This window comes from Macrotis lagotis, chromosome 1 (genome assembly GCF_037893015.1).
Source record: "Macrotis lagotis isolate mMagLag1 chromosome 1, bilby.v1.9.chrom.fasta, whole genome shotgun sequence".
Classification (NCBI taxonomy): domain Eukaryota; kingdom Metazoa; phylum Chordata; class Mammalia; order Peramelemorphia; family Peramelidae; genus Macrotis; species Macrotis lagotis.
Genome location: NC_133658.1, coordinates 589,311,997 through 589,333,794, shown reverse-complemented (window position 1 = coordinate 589,333,794; position 21,798 = coordinate 589,311,997). Strand labels below are relative to the sequence as shown.

Below are 21,798 nucleotides of genomic sequence, written 5' to 3'. Positions count from 1 at the left end.
ACGTTCTGTCTAAAGTAAACTTAGGTCTAGCTGCACTGGTTCACACAAATTTAAAGACTATGTGGGTTCTTTTAATTTTCATTTAAAGAAGCAAACACTATCATACCATGGTTTGAAATAGAAATATTTCCCTCTTGTGTAGTTTTAAACTTTTAAGCCGTTTAAAATTCTGACATGGAAAGCAAATGGCGCCTAGTCCTGTCTGATGGCAAACACAGATATGACACAGCTAATTCTGTCTTCAGTGTGCAAAAGAAAAAATATAAGTATATTTCTATATATATAATACCAGGGCCTGGAAGATTAAAGTCCAAAGCACATCCGAGAATATAGAAGAAAACATAAATAAAATCGAAACTGCCTACTCTTTTGTCCAAAGGGGGTCCAGTCAAAGGTTTGTTTTTATTTGTTGGGGGGGGAGGGGTGCGTGGTTGTCAAAACACTTTCAAGTTTCTGGCACCTGTCTGAGCCTCGAATCCTGGGAGCACTCCCTCCCCGCCCCTTCCCATTCCTCCTTCCACCCTCGGGCGAAGAAAGGAAAAGTTGTAAGGGGGGCCGGCAGAGGTTTAGGATCCACCACATTTCTGTGGTTACAGAGGAGTCCTCGCCCTTGGAACCGGGTGGAGCGGGCGCCAGTGGCTCAGGTGGGCTGGAAGGGCAAGGGAGCATAGGGCGGATAATATACATGCAACCCCCAGCCACCCCGCCTCTGCCCCCGCATCCCAAAATGGTCCGACTGCTTTCGGCAGGGATAGGTCCGGGGAGGGGGACGAAGATGGGAGCAGGGTGGGGATCAAAGGGTTACATGGCCGTCGCGTGGGCTGAAGAATAAGGGTCTATTCCAGTCTTGGTCATGCCGGGGAAGAGGATGTAGGCAACTGGGGGCTGCAAACTGGATGCCGACCAGGCAGTACAGTTACAGGGCACCACATAGCCCGGGTTGGTAGGGGACGGGTGGGTATGGGTGTGCTGGCTGGGGCAGCTGAGACTGCCGAAAGCCCCATTTTGGTAGCCCAAGGTGGACGCGTAGGGCAGCGTGCTGGTCGCCAAGGTGTGTGGGACCTCAGTCATCTTCTGGATGGCGCTGGAACTAAACTGACTGGGGTCCAGGAGGGAGTAAGGTGCCGAGGTGGGGGGCAGGAACGCCCTGGCTTTCTCGGGAGAGCCGAGGAGACTGTCCGTGGTCCCCACGGGCAGGCCGGCTGCCTTGAGGGGATCAGTTTCTCCGAGGTAAGGTAAAGGGAAGACGTACCTGTCCTTCTTGAGCAGGTTCTTGGGCTTACGTCGCGGCCGATACTTGTAGTCCGGGTGTTCCTTCATGTGCTGGGCGCGAAGCCTCTTGGCCTCATCGATGTAGGGGCGCTTCTCCGCTTCCGAGAGCAGTTTCCACTCGGCCCCTAGACGTTTGCTGATCTCGGAGTTGTGCATCTTGGGGTTCTCCTGGGCCATCTTCCGTCTTTGGCCCCGGGACCATACCATGAAAGCATTCATGGGTCTCTTGATATGGTCGGTGGGCTTGGACATGATCCCGTAGGCTGGGGGAAAGGGGAATAGGACTTTCTTCAGTGATCAACTATCGAGTCTTTCAGTCTTTCCTCTCTCCCTCTCCCTTTCCCTCTCTCTCTCCTCTCTCCTAGCTCCCTCTTGCTTTCTTGAATGGAGGGAGGGGGAGGGAGGGTTAAAGAAAGCCCCCAAAAATACTCCCCCCCCAAATGCTCAACTAATCATACCAGTTCTTCAGCAAATCCAGTCCTTTCAGAAGCGTCCTTCTCTGGGGGGTAAGGTTGGGGGCCGGATGGGGGTGGAAGAGGGAGGAGAATGTAAACAGACCGAGATGAGATGGGTGAGAGGGGGAAAGCAAAAAGATCCAAAAGTATTAGAGGTCTCAGTGATTAAGCTTTCAAGTATTTGTATATGTGAGCCTGAGGAAGCTCCCCTTCTCTTCTCTTTTTCTTTTTTTCCCCCCTTTTCTTTTCTTGGAGATGTCTAGCCTTGCAAAGCACCTGGCTGAGAATGAGGGAAGTCTGATGAATAAGAGCCAAAAGCGGTGAAGTTCAAAGGCGAGGTTGCTTGGGACTGCACGCAATCTGACATAATCGTGGGGCGTTGACTCCCTAACCTGAACGCCCAATCAGCATGAGAGAGGCAGACAGAGAATACCTTAAAAGAAAGAAAATAGGGGAAAAGAGAGGCAGAAGGAGGGAGGGGTATGAGAATGGTAGAAAGGAGAGAGAGAGAGAGAGAGAGAGAGAGAGAGAGAGAGAGAGAGAGAGAGAGAATATTAAGCACAGAGGATTAAAGGGAAGACTTGTGTTAGATATTGCACTATTGCGCTATTAGCAGTAAATAAAACTCTTCACGCCTCTTCGCTTTATTTCCCGGGTGTAGGGAATAATAGGACTTAAAATACAAAGAATAAGAGGGTGGGGCTCGAGAGGGAGCAGGGAGAGAAGGTTGGTGTGTGTGCTTATAAATAGGGCAGCAGCTCCAGCAAAGACAACATTCTACCCACCCCATCCCCACTTGTCAAGACCCCTACAGAGTAAAAATTGGGGTAAGATTTGAAATTAACTTTTTGCAATACTTAACCTTCCCTCACTCCCGACCCTTCAATCCTCTTAGCCCGACCCAGTTCCGCTCTGTTCTCACCTCATTCTCCGGCATCCCCCCCATTCCCCTCCCCCCTTCCCCCGACAAGAGACGAGTAGGAATCGAGCAGGTGAAAAGGTGGCAAGGTGGCCCAAGTCACAGAACTGGAGCACGTGAGACTTCGTTTCTACAGAGACACACCTGGTGGGCCATCAAAAATCATTATGTGTAAAGCTTTAAAAAAAAACAAGCCCTGGAGCTATGACCGTTTTCAAAAGATGAAAACGATCTGTTATTAACTTAAGGAGGAAGGTTTGCTTTCCACTACTAGTTTTCTCCAGCTTGAGTTTTTTAAAAAAAAATCTAGTTTCCCCTCTGCACCCCTTCTAAATTGGAACAGAATAATGAAACCCAACACTGCCCTTTGATTAATTTGATGGGGTTTAAGTCAGAGACGGAGAGTCTTTTTACCTTCATAATCTTTCCTGAGCCATGGTACTTTGTACTTGGCTTTTATGCCACACAGCCCTTCATAAGGTTGCGCTCCTACTGTCAGGCGTCTTTGAACCAAAGGGTGACTGTTATTATTATTATTTTTTTTCAATAGATGGTAATTCTCTGGGTAAAGAGCACTAAATAACCCCGAAGAATCAACCTGCCCGCCTGTTTCCTTTGAATAATTGCCTGCCTAATGTGAAATGCCCTTGGGGAAAATATTTATTAAATGGAAACAATTGTCTTGGGTCCGGTGGGACCTCAGTTGGTTAAGGGTTTACTGGCTTTTTGCACCAGGCTGTTCAAAAAGAGATTGGTCCCTTCGTTTCACATTCCTTGGAATGTTTTCCTCGTTGAGGGGTTTTCTTTTCACATTAAAAAAAAAACGTATTTAGGGCAACAACTTCTAGAGGAAAACTTCTTATTTCTTCCTTTGCCTCCAGAAAACCTGTATTCGGAAATTGTTCCGATTTTGAATTACGAAGGTATGGTCAGCCTCCCGGAATAAGAGGAGAGACAGCTACAGGGATGGAAAGAGTGGATGAGGGATTTCTGTGAGTTTGTTGTACGCTGTAGCAAAATATGAAATCGCAGACCTGAATAGGGAAGCCTTAAAGACTGTGCAGTGTAGATAAGATGCCCATTTTGGGCTCTATTAGGTAAGGTCTATTTATTTCCCAGTTGCACTAGTTCAGAGAAGGGCATTTTCTGCTCTCGATTCTCTACATGCCCACACCTATGCATTTTCAGCTCTGCATACATATATACGCCTGGGGAGCAGATGTACAGCCTTTGTATTCTTTTTCGCACACATTATTTCCCCAGATGCCCTAGCTTCCCTTCTCCATCCTTTGCATTTCTTGCAATAAGTTCGTTTCATTTGGCGTCAGAGTAAAAAGAGAAGGGAGAAATGATTTAAGGTCCATTCACCTGTATAGCTTTCAAAGTGCTTCAGGCAGCACCTGCTACCTCTGTTGTATTCAGGCACTTGGAGGAATGTGAATAGATTGGCTTTTATACATAGATATTCTAAGTGTAACCGGCAAGTTTTAATAAGGGGCAGTAAGCCCTCAAATATTGAGAAGAAACAGATAAGTCCCTAATTTGCGAAAAATAAAATAAAATAACCAAACCGCTACTTTAGATGAATTCACAAAAGGCAAGACCCGGAGCACTGTGACGCTAAGCATTTGCAGTCCGTTATATGATCGCAAGCTCTCAGTAGCGAGTTGATGAGAACCAATGCAACAAAACGTGCCTAGTTAGCAACACGCACAGGGCACCTCGACCTACACCTCTTCCCCCCCCCCCCAGTCTTAGATTCCAGTGTGCACTGATATTAATTAGGTTTCTGAAGAGAAAGATACCCTTCTTCCTGTATCTCCTTTTTTATTGCTCTCCCATGCTTTCGCCAGTCCTTTGGAGTGAGTGAGCGAGCGACATTTTAAGTTACCTCTCAACTCCACCCCTTGGGTCCCTGGTGGCTTCCATCCTTCCCAAACTGATAATGCAGCACAGGGAGGTCAGGGAGGAGGAGACACAAGCTTTTCTCATAGATCCTAGGAGGAATCGATAATTCCCACACTTTCCAGTGAACTCCAGTCAACCCCCCACCCCCATCCAAAGTGGCACTTACCCCTAGCCAGTGTAGGGTGATGTCACAGTCATTCTGTTTAGAGTAGGTCCACCTCAGCTACTCTTTGGCAATTAGTTTTAATCTCGCACCCAGGGTTGTGTAAAGGAGCTCAGAAGGTCCTGGGGGGTGGGGGGGAAGCGGGCGGGTGTGACTGGTAAGATTGATTTACGCCAAATGCAAGACTGATCACAGCATCCCTCCCCCCCAGCCTCTGCTTATACTGACTCTTTTCCTTCTAGTGCGGAGCAGTCGGGTTCCCCTGGCGACTGTCTCCCTGGGTCGGGGGGAGGGGGTCGGAAGGGAGAGGAAAATTTTGAGGGTAAGGTATGGGCGAGGAGGAGGTGCCGCAACTTTCTCGGTTGCCTTTCCGATTGCCAGTGAGTGTAAGGACGCTTGCAAGAGAGTATCAGCGTTCTCTGATTAGAACTTACACCTCCTCTGTAGCACCACTTCCGCTCTTGACTATCTCCATCTCCAAGCTTGCACTCCTCACCTCTTTTCCAATCCATAACACACTTTTTCCTTCCGTGCTTCTGCTTCCCAGTCGCGGTTTTCTAGGATTGGGAAAATTAGCGAGAAGGGGTAGGGAACGCTTATCCAGTCCCAGTAAGTTTGGAGAACAGATTCCTTTCTCATATTTATGCTAGCAACCGGGAAACTTTATGCTGACCCACACTTGGAAAACACAAGTACTGGGAGCTCAATTCTTAAAAGTGTCTGGTGGGAACTTTCCTGAGTACTTGATATTCACCCCAGGATCAGTGGAACTTTTCCCATCCCACCAGGACTTTGCTCAGGACCTATGTATACTTTGCCCCGGTTAATCCAAACCAAATTAATACTAGGTCACCAAAGAGTCCTGAAACTGGGTTCTCGTCCCAGTTCTATTATTTACTAGCGGGATGACCTTGAGCCAAGTCTGCAAGATTTGACCGGACGCAGTTCCCAATAATGTTGTGAAGACCACAAATATTCATAGATCTGAAAGTTTTGATCGATAGCAAAGATATGACTAGCCGCATGGACGGTGTCATCATTATGACTACTGATGAACCTTAGAAATCTTACTCCGATCATTGCCCTTTCTAATAATAGGATTCATTTTCTTTCTTCCAACTCTCTTTTCTTGGGATCCCTTTCCCTCCCATCTCTCTTTCCTTCTTCCGTACTCTGTTTACTTGCTCAAAAGTCCCCGCAAAACTCAGTCCCAAAAGATTTTCCAATCTGCATAAGTATTTGAAAATTAAAATAGACATATTTTTACAATAATTTTCAAGTTTTTTTGGTGTCTGCTCAGGGCAATGTAAAATACAAACTTAGAAGCCAATAAACAGTCATCCAGTGAAGTTGGTTTTTTCAACCCATTTCCGACTTCCTCCTTTTCCTACCCCACCACAGGCAGAGGCATTCGCTTCCCTTTCCTAGCAGCCAGAGCTTCGCCACACTTTCTGTAGAGCTGTTTGCTCCGACGGCCGATGGCAGAATTCCCGCTCCCTTGACATCTCTTTTTCAGCTGAGATCCCCGAGAGATTGCTTCTTAATCGAAGCGAGAACAGTCACGTCTACCAGTGAAAAGAGGGGATCTTAAAGGAGTATTATAAGCTCCTGGATCTGACCACTTTTTGGAGTCCAAAATCAAATTCTTCAAATGATTTGTAAAAACTCCCTAAGGACAGCAAAACACATTCATGCCCTTAGGCATGAATACCACTAGGAGCCTCTCCAACAGTGGTAGGTCCGTATGTTTTGCACTCTGGGTAAAGATACTAAGATAAGGAGACCCAATTCTCTCACTAAGATTGAAAAAAAAAAAAACCTCGGAGGGCATCAAGAGAGAATCATTCCTCCCATTTTCGAGTTCGACTCTCTGCAACACGGAAATTGGTAAATTTATAGGAAGTGGGTGAGGGAGCTAGGAACCCTAAGGGGGAATATATGGGAGTTGGGGAGAGGAGGCGAAGAGTCCAATCCCAAAAGTTCCAGAAAACTGAGATTCGGGTTAGTGGTACTATGAAGACAGGAGAAACCAGAGGTCTCCTGACCTCTGTACCTTCTCAACTCTAGGATCCCCGTCTGTGCCCTCACCAAAACTTGGGTATAAACAAATCTCTCTAGAGCTAGAAGTTTGTAAAAGTATGGCAGTGGTGGCCTTAGAAGTCTGATTGCTCTAGAAGATGCTAGGCTCAGACCCCTTCCTATAATATATTATAATCAACATCATAGTCATTACTAAAGAATTAATAACATTTTCAAAAGCACCAGTACTGATTAGTGTCTATTACAGGTCCCTGGCAAAATTAAGAATGTTATTAATAGTATTAACCTTTTAATCAAATAACTCAGAATCTCCCTTTCTAAGAAGAGGAAAAATGCATATTCTGCTGACAATTTTGCATTTACTGCTTTATAGTTATTTATAGTTATTTAAAGAGAAAACTATCTCAGAGATCATAGAATCATAGACTGAGAGCTGCAGAGGAGCTTAAAGACCATCTTGTTGAATCCCCTCATTTTATAGAAGAGGAACTCAGGCCAAGAGAAGTTAAATGATTCTCTCTGGGTCATACAGAAATGACAGAGCTGGATTTGAATCCACATATTCTCTTCTCTTTGTTCAACACCTTATACATATTGCTTCTCAAATATAAAGATATAAAAGCTTTCTATTTTTTTTGCCTGAGGGGTACCATATTCTACACACACCATTTCCTCCTTGCCTCCAACCCTTTTCTTGTTCCACTTGAAGTTTTTTCTCTACTTTTTTGATGTCATCATTCCTTTTATTCTTGTTGTATATTCTGAAATAATTTAAAAATACCATATGCAGCCAAGATAACACAACTGGGACACGACTTTTATTTAAAAATAAAAAGTCCATCTCAGGACAAATTTAGAGAGTTCTGAGTCAGTTCAGTATGGTCAGCTGAATGGAAAAGGATAGTTGGATCCAACCCTTTGTCTTGCTTGAATGATATCTGTATTAATCTGTTGTATGGGCACATATAAGGATGTCTTCCAATACTTCAAAATGCCTTAACTGTATAGCTAACTTTTTTTTGGAAAGCAGGGATCCTGTGATAGGTTAGGAGTGCAAGGGTTTGACACAACAAAGGGAGAAGCCACATATGATTCAATTAGTCCTCCAGAATGATTTGTCAAACAATCCTTGTTGGGTCACTGACACATGGGAATGGGAAAGGAAAATCAAAGTTTCTTTTGAAACTCCTTAATTCCACCCATTAAATCAAATACAGTTCCAATGATCTGAGAGTTTGTGACTTTATTGACCTGGGGTCTGCTTTTTGACAAAGGCAAAGGATTTTACCTGGTGCTACCTTAATTGTCCTAGGGTAGCATAATGAAAATGACACTGATCTTAGGGTCAAGGTCTTAGCTTTGATTCCTATCTCTGACAAGAGCTGCCTGATGGTGATCAAATTATTTAACCTCTTTGAACCTAAAATTTTCTCATCTAAGTGACCTCTAAGTTTCCTTCTAAGTCTAAGTCTATGATCCTTTGACTTTAAAAATTGGTACAATGTCTGTGGTAACTACCTCACAGAGTTGTTGTGACATATTCTCTTTGAAAACCTCATGGCACTCTATAAAGTATAAGTTATTCAATTGTTTCTGTGAATTTCTAAATTTAGAGCCAGTCCAGAAAACTGATTTTTTTTTGGGTATTTTTATCAGTAAAGTGTAGAGTGGTAAGGACTATTTGGTGGGATGGGTGGTTTAGACACAATTAGCTTCCAATAAATGTATTATCAGGTTCTGTAAGGATAGACATCAAGAAGAAATTTCAAGGTTGTCTATTTTAAGTGATCAAAAATCTAATTTTGATCCAATGGCAGTGGGATATATTTGTTTCATATAATGGAGCCAAAGAATTGTCCACACAGTTGGCCCTTTTCTTCTGATGTATTTTTTTATGTGATTGTATGCTTCTTTAATTGTTTAGAAACAGTAAGGGGGTTGTACAACTGGTCAGAGAAAGATTAAAGGGGACCTTGAGCTATAAAATTGGAAACTGCTTGGTAGTTCTGTTTCTCATATGCAATTCTAGGTCACAACTACAGAGTAGATAGGAAAACTAGTGTTTAGGACTGCAAGAAGACAGAGGACCTGGTTACATTTTCAGAGGCAATAAGGAGTTAGAGCAACTTGTGGTCAGGGAGAAGAAAGGACCTTTACTAGATAAAGATCAGGATGCAAAATAGAAGAGAAGTGAGCACATCATATCCCCAGATTTCACATGGGAACTTGCAGAATCACTGAAGTAGCTCAGAAAAGAGCAACATGAAAAAGCCTGAAACTTGGAATAGTGCCTTAGCCCCAGGTGAACAGGGCTCTACTTTTACATAAAATTCAAAGGCCAGAATGAGGTTGAAAAAATGAGCAAACAATGAAAAAAGAACTTGACCATAAAAAAGCTTCTATGGTAGTAGGGAAGACAAAGACATAAACTCAGAGGAAGACAATAATATGAAAAGAGCTACAAACAAAACCTCAAAGGAAAAAAATGCAAATTCAACACAAAGCCCCACAAGAATCCCTGAGCTAAAGAAAGAGATAAGAATGGTAGAAGGGAAATTGGGAAAAGAAGTGAGTAATACAGGAAAAGAGAATTAAAAGTTTAGTTTTTACAAAGGAACAAAATAGCTGAAGAAAATAACACCTTAAAAAAGCAGAATTGGAGAAATAGTAAAAGAAGCACAAAAAGTCACTGTTAAAAAGTGACTAAAAATTAGAATTAGTCAATTGGAAAGAAAGAAACCAAACTTCTCTAAAGAATATTAGTTTTTAAAAATTACAAGTGGGCAAGTGCAGGCTTAAGATTTCACAAGACATCAAGAAACAATAAAGCAAATTCAAAAGAATGAAAAATTGTGAAGAAAATGTGAAATATCTCATCAGAAAAACAAATGTCATAGAAAATAAGTTAAAAAGAGAAAATTTAAGAATTCTGGGTAACCTTAGAACCATAACCTAAAAAAAGAGCCTAAGCATCATTTTAAAAAAAATTATAAAGGAAAACAGTTCTGATATATCAGAACCAGACAAATTGAAAGACTTCACTTCCTGAAAGAGATCTCAAGATGAAACTTCCAAGAATATTATAGTCAAATTGTATAGCTCCTCCGTCAAAGAGAAAATATTGTAAGCAGCTAGAAAGAAACAATTCAAATATCATGGAGCCACCATCAGATCACTCAAGATTTAGAAATTTTCATATTAAAGGAGCAGAAGTTTGGCATATGATATTATGGAAGGCAAAGAACCTAAAATTGCAACAAAGAATAATTTATCCAGAAAAATTGCAGTGGAAAATTAAATATTTAATGAATTCGAGGACTTTCAAGTATTCTTTTTTAAGGTTTTTGCAAGGCGATGGGGTTAAGTGGCTTGCCCAAGGCCACACAGCTAGGCAATTATTAAGTGTCTGAGGCCGGATTTGAACCCAGGTACTCCTGACTCCAGGGCCGGTGCTCTATCCACTGCACTACCTAGCCGCCCCCCAAGTATTCTTGATGAAAAGACCAGAATTAAAAAGAAAAGTTGATATTCAAATACTCAACTCAAGAGAAGTTTAAAGAGGTAATCAAAGAAGAAAAATCACAAGGGACTTAATAAGGATAAACTGTTTCCATTCCTGTATGGGAAGATGATAAACATAACTCTTAACTATATCATTATTAGAGCAGTAAGAAAGAATGTACAAGGCATTAGTGTGAGTTGTTATGTTGAAATGCTCTTCAAAGAAATGAAGGAATAGAAAGAGGGATACTTTAGGTGAAAGGGGAATAGAGCAGAAGAATTATATTATCTCATATAAAAAAATAATCTTATATAAAAGAGGGACCCGAAGAAAGAGTTTGTAACAAAGGATGGGGAAATGAGAATGTGATGGGTAAAGCTGGAATCTCACTCTCATTAGAATTAGTTCAAAGAGGGGTGGCTAGGTGGCGTAGTGGATAAAGTACCAGCCTTGGAGTCAGGAGTACCTGGGTTCAAATCCGGTCTCAGACACTTAATAATTACCTAGCTGTGTGGCTTTGGGCGAGCCACTTAACCCCGGTTGCCTTGCAAAAACCTAAAAAAAAAAGAATTAGTTAAAGAGAAGAATAAACACACACATACACACACACACACACATACACACACACACACACACACACACACACACAAACTCACAGGGATAGAAATCTATCTAATTCAATAGGAAAGTAGGAGAAAAGGATAAGAGAAAGAAGAAATTGATAAAAGGGATGGTGGATTACAGGAGGTAGTGGTTAGAAGCAAAAAAATTGAGGAAGGTCAGGAAAAAAGAAAGAAAAAAGGATAATTCAGTGAAAATAGGATAGAGGGAAATATTTAGTTAATAATCATTATTATTGATTGTGAATGTGAATAGGATGAACTCATCCATAAAATGGAAGCAGATAGCAGAATGGATTAGAAACCAGAAATCAACATTATGTTGTTTCCAAGAGACACATTTACAATAGAAAGACATACATAGAGTTAATAAAGGACTGGAGCAGAATATGTTAGGATTCAACTGAAGTAAAAAAGACAGGGATAGAATCATGATATTAGACAAAGAAAAGATAAAAATAGGACCTTAAAAGAGATATCTGAGGTGGCACAGTAGATAGAGCACTGGCCCTGGAGTCAGGAGTACCTGAGTTCAAATCCAACCTCAGACAGTTAATAATTACCTAGCTGTGTGGCCTCAGGCAAGCCACTTAACCCCATTGTCTTGGAAAAAACCTAAGGAGAGAGAGAGAGAGAGAGAGAGAGAGAGAGAGAGAGAGAGAGAGAGAGAGAGAGAGAATTGAGAAACAACATTTTTTTTTAAAAAAAGTACCATAGGGAAAAATACCAAATTTTTTTACAGCAAGCTTTTCTGATAAAGGTCTCATTTCATTAGAGTTTTTCCCTAATTGATAAATGGTCTAAGGATATAAACAGAAGAAGGAAGAGATGAAAATTACCTATTATCATATAAAAAGATTTAAAATAATTATTGTTTAGAGTAATTCAAATTAAAATAAATGAGGTACTACTTATCAGATTGGATAATAGGATAAGAAAAGGAAAAAGACAAATATTGGAGGTGATATGGAAAAATAGGGTCAGTAATGTACACTGATGGAACTTTGCTCAAAGGATTATAAACTTCTTTAACTCAGCAATACTCTATCCCTAAAATATCAAATAAAAAAAGGAGGGGAAAGACCTTTAGGTACAAAAAAATCTAGATTAGCTCTTTTTTGTAGTGGCAAAGAATTGGAAATTTAGGGGATATTCATCAACTGGGGAATTGCTGAACAAGTTGTGGTATATGATTGTGATGGAATACTATTATACTATAAGATATAGGGAATGATTTTAGAATAAATCTAGAAAGAAGAGCATTGTACCTAATAACAGCAATATTATTAATGATAATCAACTGTGAAAGACTTAGCTACTCTTATCAATACAATTTTGAAGGATTCATGATGAAAAATGCTATCCCCTTCCTGAGATAGAATTGATGGACATTGTTTACAAATTTAAGCACAATTTTTTCACTTTATTTTCCTAGCTTTTTATTACATAGTTAATATGCATTATGTTTTGCATGATTTCACTCAATAATACTGTATCTCTGAAAGATCAAGGAAAAAAGGAAAAAATTATGTACAAAACTGTGTGGTGGTAAAAAATTGGAAATTGAAGGGATATCTTGGACAAATATTGTCATATTGTAATCATATCATATTACTTGCCTTTTCAATGGGTGGAGAAAGATTTGGAAAAAGGGAAAGAATTTGGAACTCAAAATTTAAAAAAAGAAAGTTAAAAATAAATAATAATGGTTTAAAATGAAATTAAAAAACTATTCTTAGATACTTGCTAGAGGAATGACCCTGGGACTCAGTTTCCTTATTTGTGAGACAAAATAATTGGTTTCAATGACTTTTAAATTCCTTTCCAATTCCAAACCTCTTATCTGAATAGAAAAATTCATTAAATATGCGTGTTATTTCCTCTCTGAGACATTTTTTTTTAGTTTTTGCAAGGCAATGGAGTTAAGTGACTTACCTAAGGCCACACAGCTAGGTAATTATTAAGTGTCTGAGGCTGAATTTAAACTCAGATCCTCCTGACTCCAGGGCCAGTGCTCTACATTTGCACACCTAGCTGCCCCTCAACTTTCATTTCTATATAATTTTTAGTTCCAAATTTTCCTTCCTCCCCACTCTTCAAGACAGCAATCTGTCTGATATAGGTTATGCATGTATAGTAATATCATGAAGGAAGAATCAGAAAAAAGGGGAAACCACAAGAAAGTAAGAAAGACAAAAAAAAGTGAAAAACAGTGTGTTTTGATCTGCATTCAGACTCCATCAGTTCTTTCTCTGGATGTAGAGAGCATTTTCCATTATGAGTCTTCTGGAATTGTTTTGGAACATTGTATTGCTGAGAAAAGCTAAGTCAATCATAGTTGATCATCATGCAATGTTAATGCGTACAATGTTCTCCTGGTTGTTTTCACTTCATTCAGCATCAGTTCATGTAAATCTTTTCAGGTTTTTCTGAAATCTGCTGCTTATCATTTTTTATAGTGCTATAGTATTTTGACACAATCACATACCACAACTTGTCCAATCATTTACCAATTGATAGGAATGACCACACTTTACAATTCTTTGCCACCACAAAAAGTAGTTCCTATTTTTAAAAAATCATTGTTTGTTAGGGACTGTTGTGTGTGGGAGCACTGTAAATTATCTTCACCTGGTGTCCTTGAGCACAAGAGTCTTGTTTTAACTAAGTGCTACAAGAGTGGGAATGGATTAGGGGACTAGGAGGGTATTTAAGCACTGGTATGTTGGTAAATAAATGGAGACCTTGGAGACCTGGGAGACATTGGAGACATTGGAGACCTTGGAGACCTTGGTGTATAGGGGGAAATTTGTCTTCCTTGTCTCCCACCCCTTCAACACTCACCTGGGGAAAGATTGAGGGAGTCCAGAAAGGGACTCAGCATAAAGTCTGGTAAAGAGACTCAACAATTGTTTTGATGCATTGACACCCCAGGAATACCAATTGTTTTTATTGTTTATTTGTCCAATAAGCAAATCATTTGCTGAATTTCCTTCTTGCTGTATCATTTGGGTTAACTGTCAACTATTCTGAACAGGGTTATTTGATAAGATTGAAGTTAACATCTTTTAGGGGTATTTTTTTTTAGTTTTTTGCAAGGCAAATGGGGGGTAAGTGGCTTGCCCAAGGCCACACAGCTAGGTAATAATTAAGTGTCTGAGGTCAGATTTGAACTCAGGTACTCCTGACTCCAGGTCTAGGGCTCTATCCATTGGGCCACCTATCCACCCCATATGTCTTTTTAAGGGCATTATTTTAGATTGAAAAGTCTTTCATCTATAGAATGACACCTTGGTCTAGAGAGAAATCTACTCTTTGTGGCTTTGTGATAGCAGATCCTAGCATCTTAGATTTAAATATGAAAAGAAATAACCTTAGAAGCCAACTACCAACTCCTTCATTTTAAACAATATGGAAACAGACAAAAAGAGGTTGTGAAATGCCAAAAGTCAAACAGTAAATGACTGATGCAGGATTCAGTCCAAGGTCTTTTGACTTCCTTTTCAGAACTCTTCCCAATTTTGCACAAAGGTTCATTATGCTCAAGTCCTAACTTCACTAATATACAACTTGAGTAAGTCATTTAACTAATATGGATCACAGTTTCCTCTTATGAACAGACTGCAGCAATATTTAAATATATATAGAACATGTGTAGACATTTAAGATGTATTGAATGAAATGTATTAACCTTTAAAACTCTCTTTTGCACAAGGCAATTCCTAATAAAGAGAAATGATGCCTTTCTGTTTTGCTAATTAGTGGCTCCCTTCTTTTTTACTTTGAGGATCTAAAGGGATAAGTAAGATTAATAAGTGACTCTACCTTGATATTGAAGATAGACAGAAACGACTCTTATTCAGTCCTAGGACAGAAGAAATGGACAAGGATGTATAGATAAAGAGGATAGTGGACAGCAATAGCATCTTAGCTCTCTCATAAAATCTTCATCTTAGCTCTCTCATAAAATCTTCATAGACAAACTGTTTCTCATCCATAGCCAAGGCTGGACCTATTATTCTAAAATAGAAATTCTTAGTTTTTTTGAGTCCCAGGATCCTTTTAAGCTCTTAAAAATTATTGAGAACACCACAAACATCTTTTGTCTACATGGGTTTTATTTATCAATATTTACAGAATTAGAAATTAAAACAAATCAGCATATTTATTAATTCATTTTTAAAATAATGAAAAATGATTCATATTAACAAAAATACCATTTTAGTGAAAAGTGACAATATTTTCCAAAATCATATACTAAGAAAATAGCAATATATTTATGAAAATCCCATTAATGTCTGGAATTATAGAAGGTAGATAGATTTTCATATCTGCTTCTGTATTCAATGTTGAGATACATTGTTTTGATTGAATTCTATGAAGAAAATCTGGACTCACAGATATTTAATTGGAAAGGGGAGGAATATTTTAATAATCAATAGACATTTAGTTATCACATATTATTTGCCTATCACTGTACTAAACCCTGGAGATATAAAACAAAGCAAAAAATAGTCCTATCCCCAAGGAGCTTATAATCCTATAGATTGGCAAATAACATCTTAAAGTTATTTTGAAGTTAATTTTGACCTTACCAATTGAGTCTCATGGGAACTCCTAAGCTCTTCAGACCATACTTTGAGAACTACTCCAAACTTTTATATTGATGATACTTTAGGAGACTGGGGCAGATTATTATGACTTCCTATGTTAGAAAAATTGACTTGACCTCTTCCATTGTTCCACCTATTTAGTTAGGATGAGATAGAATTGGAACGGGGTGGGGGGTAGATGTGGACAAGAACTTGACATAGATTATGTTTAATTTGAGTTCTGTAATATCTGGCCACTGGACCCAGATGACTCTGTGAGAGAAAGTGAAATTGGTGACTTTATGCAGCACCCCCTCACTTAAATCCAAGTCACTTGCATGTCATGGCATCACCTTAATGTCATGGTCTTTTTTCAAGAAAGAAGGATTAAACAACAAGTTTCATTTTGGGTTAGTAAAGAAATTTTTTTATCTTGTCTCTGAGATTAGGAAAATGTGTAGAACTTCTTTGAAGCAAACTCTAAAAGTTAGGTGTGTGGTTTTTCTCTATTCCTGTGCCTCCTTTCTCTGATTCTATTTTCCTCCAAGGGCAAAGTGCTCTTACATTTCCCTTTGGCTGCCCAAAGTTTCTCACTTTGTCCTTTCACCAGGTCTCCTCTTTTATGCAATGAGCTTTGAAATGAGAGTGCCTTCACTTGACTCCTGAATTCCAAATCTATTAATTGTGTAATATTGTACAAATCATTTATCCCCTCTGACTTATGAAATAAGAATATGATATTTGTACCTCAGAGAATTATGAAAGTATTTGGATTAAGCACCACATGAGAGTGAGTTATTCTATTCAATACAATAAATATTTATTATAGATTTATTATATACAGAGACATGAAAATTACAGGATTATAAATTTAGTTCTAAGAGGGACTTTGCAAGTCATCTAGTCAAATTCTTTTATTTACAAATAAGGAAATAGATCCAGAATTATTGAGTGACTTGACCATAATCACATAGGTCATGAATAGCAGAATTGAAATTTAAACCCAGGTATCAAGTTATGAGAGACATAGAGTTTGGAATAGAAAGGTCACTGTTTCCTGGAATCTATAGTCTAGGGGAGAGATAAGAGACATAAAAAAATTTAAAATAAGGCATGATGAAGGAAGGCAGGCAACTACCACTGGATAGGTTTAAGAGAATTCCTTGCAAAGGATGTAGAATTGGAATTTGATTCTGAAAAGAATAACAACTGAAGAAAGGAAGGTGAAAATTCCAGGCATGGCTTGCAGTGTGAATAGAAAGTTACAGAAGCAAGAGAGAAGAGGATATTGTTCAGTGAACAAAGTAGTTAAGTTTGGGTAGAGCATAGAATGTATCCTGGGATATCTTTCAAGACGAATCTGGAAAGGTAGAGTGCAACCGTAGAACCTCAAGGAATTAAGACTATCAGAAGCTATCTTATTACCCTAACAAGTGTTTATATGGCTTCTGCTTGAAGACTTCTCATGAGGCGATCAGATTGTGATGAGTTCATTGAAGACTGGGAAAAGAAGTTTACATTTTATAAATCACTGCAGCACTTTGAGTTGAGAATTAATTGAACAAATCTATGCAGAAGAAAAATTTAGTATTGTAGAGAGAATAAGGAGGGACCAGAAACAAAAAGAATAAAGACAGGATAGCTTTTTAGGAAGTTGTTGAAATTACCATCACAGGGGCTAATGTGATCAAATACTAGGCTTATGGTAATGGGAATAGGGATCAGGAGTCAGATGGAAGAATTGAAATCAGGATGACTTGGCAACTGGATAAGCATCAGATTCAATACATGGGAATCAAGGTGATTGTTGATAGCAATGATAAAAGTTGTGAAGTCAGAAGAAGTTAGTATAGAGGGAATGATAATAAGTTTTGGGGACATTTTGAGTTGAAGGTATCAATAGACATATCTAAATGAAGATATCCTATATGCATTTGGAGATTTGGGTATTGAGGCTGAAGAATAAATCAGGTATGGAAGTGTATACAAAATTGGGAGTATAACTCCACAGAACTGCTGGTACATTTCTCTCCAATTACCTGTGAGGTATAGATATATGTGCAATACTGATATGTCTAAATGCTGCCTCTTTCAATATAATCTAATCTCTTTGAGGGCTGGAGCTTATAAGTAAGGTTGAACAAGATAGATTCTTGCCTTTATTGTATTTCTAGTTTCGGAGGGGGAAAGAAGACAAATAACTGAAATATATAGAAACACATGAAGAGAGCAGTTAGCAATTGGGGTGATGAAGAAAGTCTCCATTGATTATCATTTCACTGTTTCAGGTTCATTACTTTAAAAAAGAATCTTAGGGTTTTTGAGAGAGAAGGAAATTTAAAGGTTACTAGTCTAACCCCTTTATTTTACAGATAAGGAAACTGAAGCACATAAAGTTTAGATGATTTGCTGAAAGTCAGACAGGTATTAAAGTAGACCTAGGACTAAGATGGAGAAACAGAATTGTTCAATGCAAAGAGTGTTGAATTTATAACTTTTCTTTTTATATTTGTATCCCCATCATCTTGACATCAGAGTGTATAGTGTATGATCAACCATGTTGGAAGGAGAGTCAAAAGAGAGAATAGTAATCACAAAAATCCAGAGAGGAGAAGATATATGGAAATGAATACAAAGTTGGAGTAATTTTAGTCTGTGAAGTAGAAAAAATAGGAGACAGTAAGGAAATTAGTGACCAATATGCTTGTTTGTAAATATTGCACTTATGGTCAATTTGAGTCTAGCTTTTTTTTTAAAGTATTAATATTTTTAAAAGATCAAAATTTCCTCTTCTGCCTCCCCAAAAGTCATTCTATATAAAAATATATCCCTATGAAATTTTAAATTAGTAAGATGGCAGAGTGAGAGCTTAGTAACTTTGCTTCAACTCCCCTCAAACCTTTTCCACAATGACTTAAAAAAACCTAACTAAATTCTGAGAAGAAAAGCCAAGAAAAATTCCCATGGCAGCTGACAGTAACTTAGGAGAATAGTCAGAGAGGTCTACAAACACTGAGATTCATCTGCCTAAGAGTGCAGCAAAGTGAAAATGGCACCAGGCTGGTAACTGCCAAACTGGTATGGAGCAGCCCCAGTGCCCAGGAACAGTAAGGTCTCTGGGCAGAAAGGAATCCTTGGACTAACACTGATATCAAGAACAGGTACCAACTGAAAGTTCCATTGCCCCTTACCAAGTGAACAGGTCTAGGGTAGAAAAGAGTGGTCAAACTCACAAGAAAGCAGGGGCTTCATATGTGTATGTAGCATATACACAAGAGAGCAGTGAAAAGATGTTTCTTCAGTTCAGAAATTCCCAAAACTTATAGGTCCCCAGATTATGCTGTTAAAGTAGCCAAAGGATTTAAAGGAGAGAAACTCAAGCCATACATTTCTTCCATCTCCAGATGTGAGCAGTGTTCAATTTTAAAATAAAGTATTACATCAAGAATTAGGTTGGAAAATAAACCAACAACTAAAAAAAGAATATGACTATAGTAAACTCTGATGGTGAAAGGAAGTTCAAGAAATAAGCTCACAAGATAACAATGCCTTGAAAACTTTTCTATAAGAAAAATCTTAAAGAAAAATGCAGATTGAATATAAGATCAGGAGGAATTCTTAGAATGGGTAAAGAAAGTGATAAAAATGAACAAAAAAAATTTGGAGAGGTAGAACCTAGATAGTGGAGTAAAGGCGGGGACTTTCCCAAGCTCTCCTCCAAACTACTCCAATACCTTTAAATTATTACTCAAACCAAATTCTAGAGTGGCAGAACCCACAAAAATCCTGGGTGAAACAATTTTCCAGCCCAAGATAATTTGGAAGATTTATGGGAAAGACTTGCTGCCTTGGGGTGAGAGAGGAATGTAGGGTGACACAGAGCAAACTGGAGCAGACAGCAGGGCAACATAAAAGTATAAGCATGAGTAAGAAATCTTAAGTAAAGATTAAATTATTTATATTCTTTTACTGGAATATGATACATGTTACTCCTTAGAATTATATCATTGTGAGGATAGTTAGAGGGTTCGAGGGTATATAGACAGTGGTTTATGAGTGTGGAGTCTATCAAGTTGGGATGATCTTTTTTTGTTTGTTTTCTTTTGCAAGGAAATGTGGGGGGAGGGTTGTTAAGTGACTTGCTGAAGGTCTCACAATAGGTAATTAAGTGTCTGAGGTCAGATATGAAACTCAGATCCTCATGATTTCAGGATCAGTGCTCCATCCACTGCACTACCTAGCTGCTCCAAGTTGGGATGATCTTGAAAGAAGAATGGAATGATGAGAAAATGAGATGCACTGGGCGAAGGGGCAAAGTGCATAAGGAAGATTTTATATAGTGGAAGGGAAGAGGGAGAGTGAGCTTGAACCTCATTCTCATTTGAACTGGTTCAAAAAGGAAAGACTATACATACCCACATAGTTGGATATAGACATTCATTTTATCCAACAGAGAAATAGGAGGGAAAGGGACTAAAATAAAGAGGTGGATAAGAGGGAGGGTAGATTAAGGAATGCAGTGATCAAAAGCAAAATAGACTTGATGAGGAAACAGGGAAGAAAGTATATTAAATATAGGATGGAGAGAAGTACACTATTGGCAATTAGAACTGGGAATGAACAACGAAATGAAATCAACTATAAAATGGAAAAGAGTAGCAGAATTGATTAGTAATCAGAATTCAATATTATGTTATTTATACTTGAAACAGAATGATACGCATAGAGTTATAATAAGGAACTTATCAGAATCTATTACACTTCAGCAGAAGTGAAAAAGGTTAGGGTTGCAATCATGACCTCGGTGAAGGTAAAAGCAAAAACAGACATAATTAAAAGAGATATTCAGGGAAATGATTTTTTTTCCATTAAGCACGCTAGACAATTAATTAATAACAATACTGACCATATATGAATTAAATGACATAGCTTCCAATTTCTTGAAGGAAAAATTAAATGAGTTATTCTAACAAAATAGACAGTAAAATTATAACAGAGGGGACCTCAAATTACCCTTCTCAAATCTGGATACATTTCATAATAAAATAAATAAAAATTAAAGATACAAATAGAATTAGAAAAAATACATGATAGACCTCAGAATAATATTGAATGGGGAAAAATGTATACTAATTTCTCAGCTATGCATGATACTTTGCAAAAATTGACTATGCTTTTAATTGTTATGGTCCTAAAAAATGAGAAAGTCAAAGAACAAATCATAGACACAACTAATAATTAATAAATCATTGCAGGATGTGACCAGATAGTTTTCAGAGGAAGAAATCAAAGTTATCAATAGTGAAATGAAAAATGCTTTAAATCACTAACAAGTAGAGAAATGCAAATTAATACAATTCTGATACTCCCTCACATTTATCAGATTTGCTAAGTTGGCAGAGAAGGAAACTGATAAATGCTAGAGGGGTTATGGGAAAAGAGAACTCCTAATGAACTACTGGTGGAGCTGTTAAACTGCTCCAGCCAGTCTAGATTTGGAACCATATCCCCAAAGCTATAAAACTGCGCATGCTCAATGACTTAGGGATTTAGCTACTAGGCTTATACCCCAAAGAAATTAAAGAAAAAGGAAAAGAATCCATTTGTGCAAAAGTATTTATAACAGTTTCTTTTGATGTGGCAAAGGAATGGAAACTGAGGAGTTGCCCATCAATTGGGCAATGTGTTGGACAAGTTATGATATATGAATTTGATTAAATATTACTATGCTATGATAAATGATGAAAGGAATGGTTTTAGAAAAGCCTGCATATGAACTGATGCAAAATAAAGTGAGTAGAAACAAAACAAAAATTTACATAGTAATAGTGATATTATAAAGATAATAAATTCTGAAAGACTTAATAATTCTGATCAATACAATGACCCAACAAAATGCCAAAGGACAAATGATGAAAAATGTTGTCCATCTTCTGTTAGTGAACTGATGGGCTCAAAGTACATATGGAAAAATATTTTCCTTCTTTCCTCTCTTCCTCCCTTCATTCCTCCCTCCTTTCTTCCCTCCCTCTGTTTTTCCTTTCTTTTCCTTCCTCTCTTCCTCCCTCCCATTCTCCCTCCCTTCTGTCCTTCCTTCCTTCCTTCCTTTTTTTCTTTCTTTATTTCCTTCCTTCCTTTCTCTTGTAACATATATAATATGGAAATCTTTTGCATGACTTTATATGTACAATGAGAATTGCAATCCTTGCTTCCTTACTAAGGAGAGAAAAGGGAGGGAAGGAGATAATTTAAAACTGAAAATAAAATGCAATTTAAAAAAGCAGTTCTAAATTAGAGTTTCCTGATTTGTTAGTTTAAAAAAAACAC

The 21,798-nt window shown here is 38.4% G+C and overlaps 1 protein-coding gene across 1 annotated transcript; it reads right to left on the bottom strand.

Annotated features, from left to right (window-relative positions):
- Positions 1-801: 801 nt before the first annotated feature.
- SOX14 (SRY-box transcription factor 14) lies at positions 802-1,524 on the bottom strand. The gene has a single exon (XM_074234386.1). The coding sequence runs from the start codon at positions 1,522-1,524 to the stop codon at positions 802-804; it is 723 nt and encodes a 240-aa protein (XP_074090487.1).
- Positions 1,525-21,798: the final 20,274 nt, after the last annotated feature.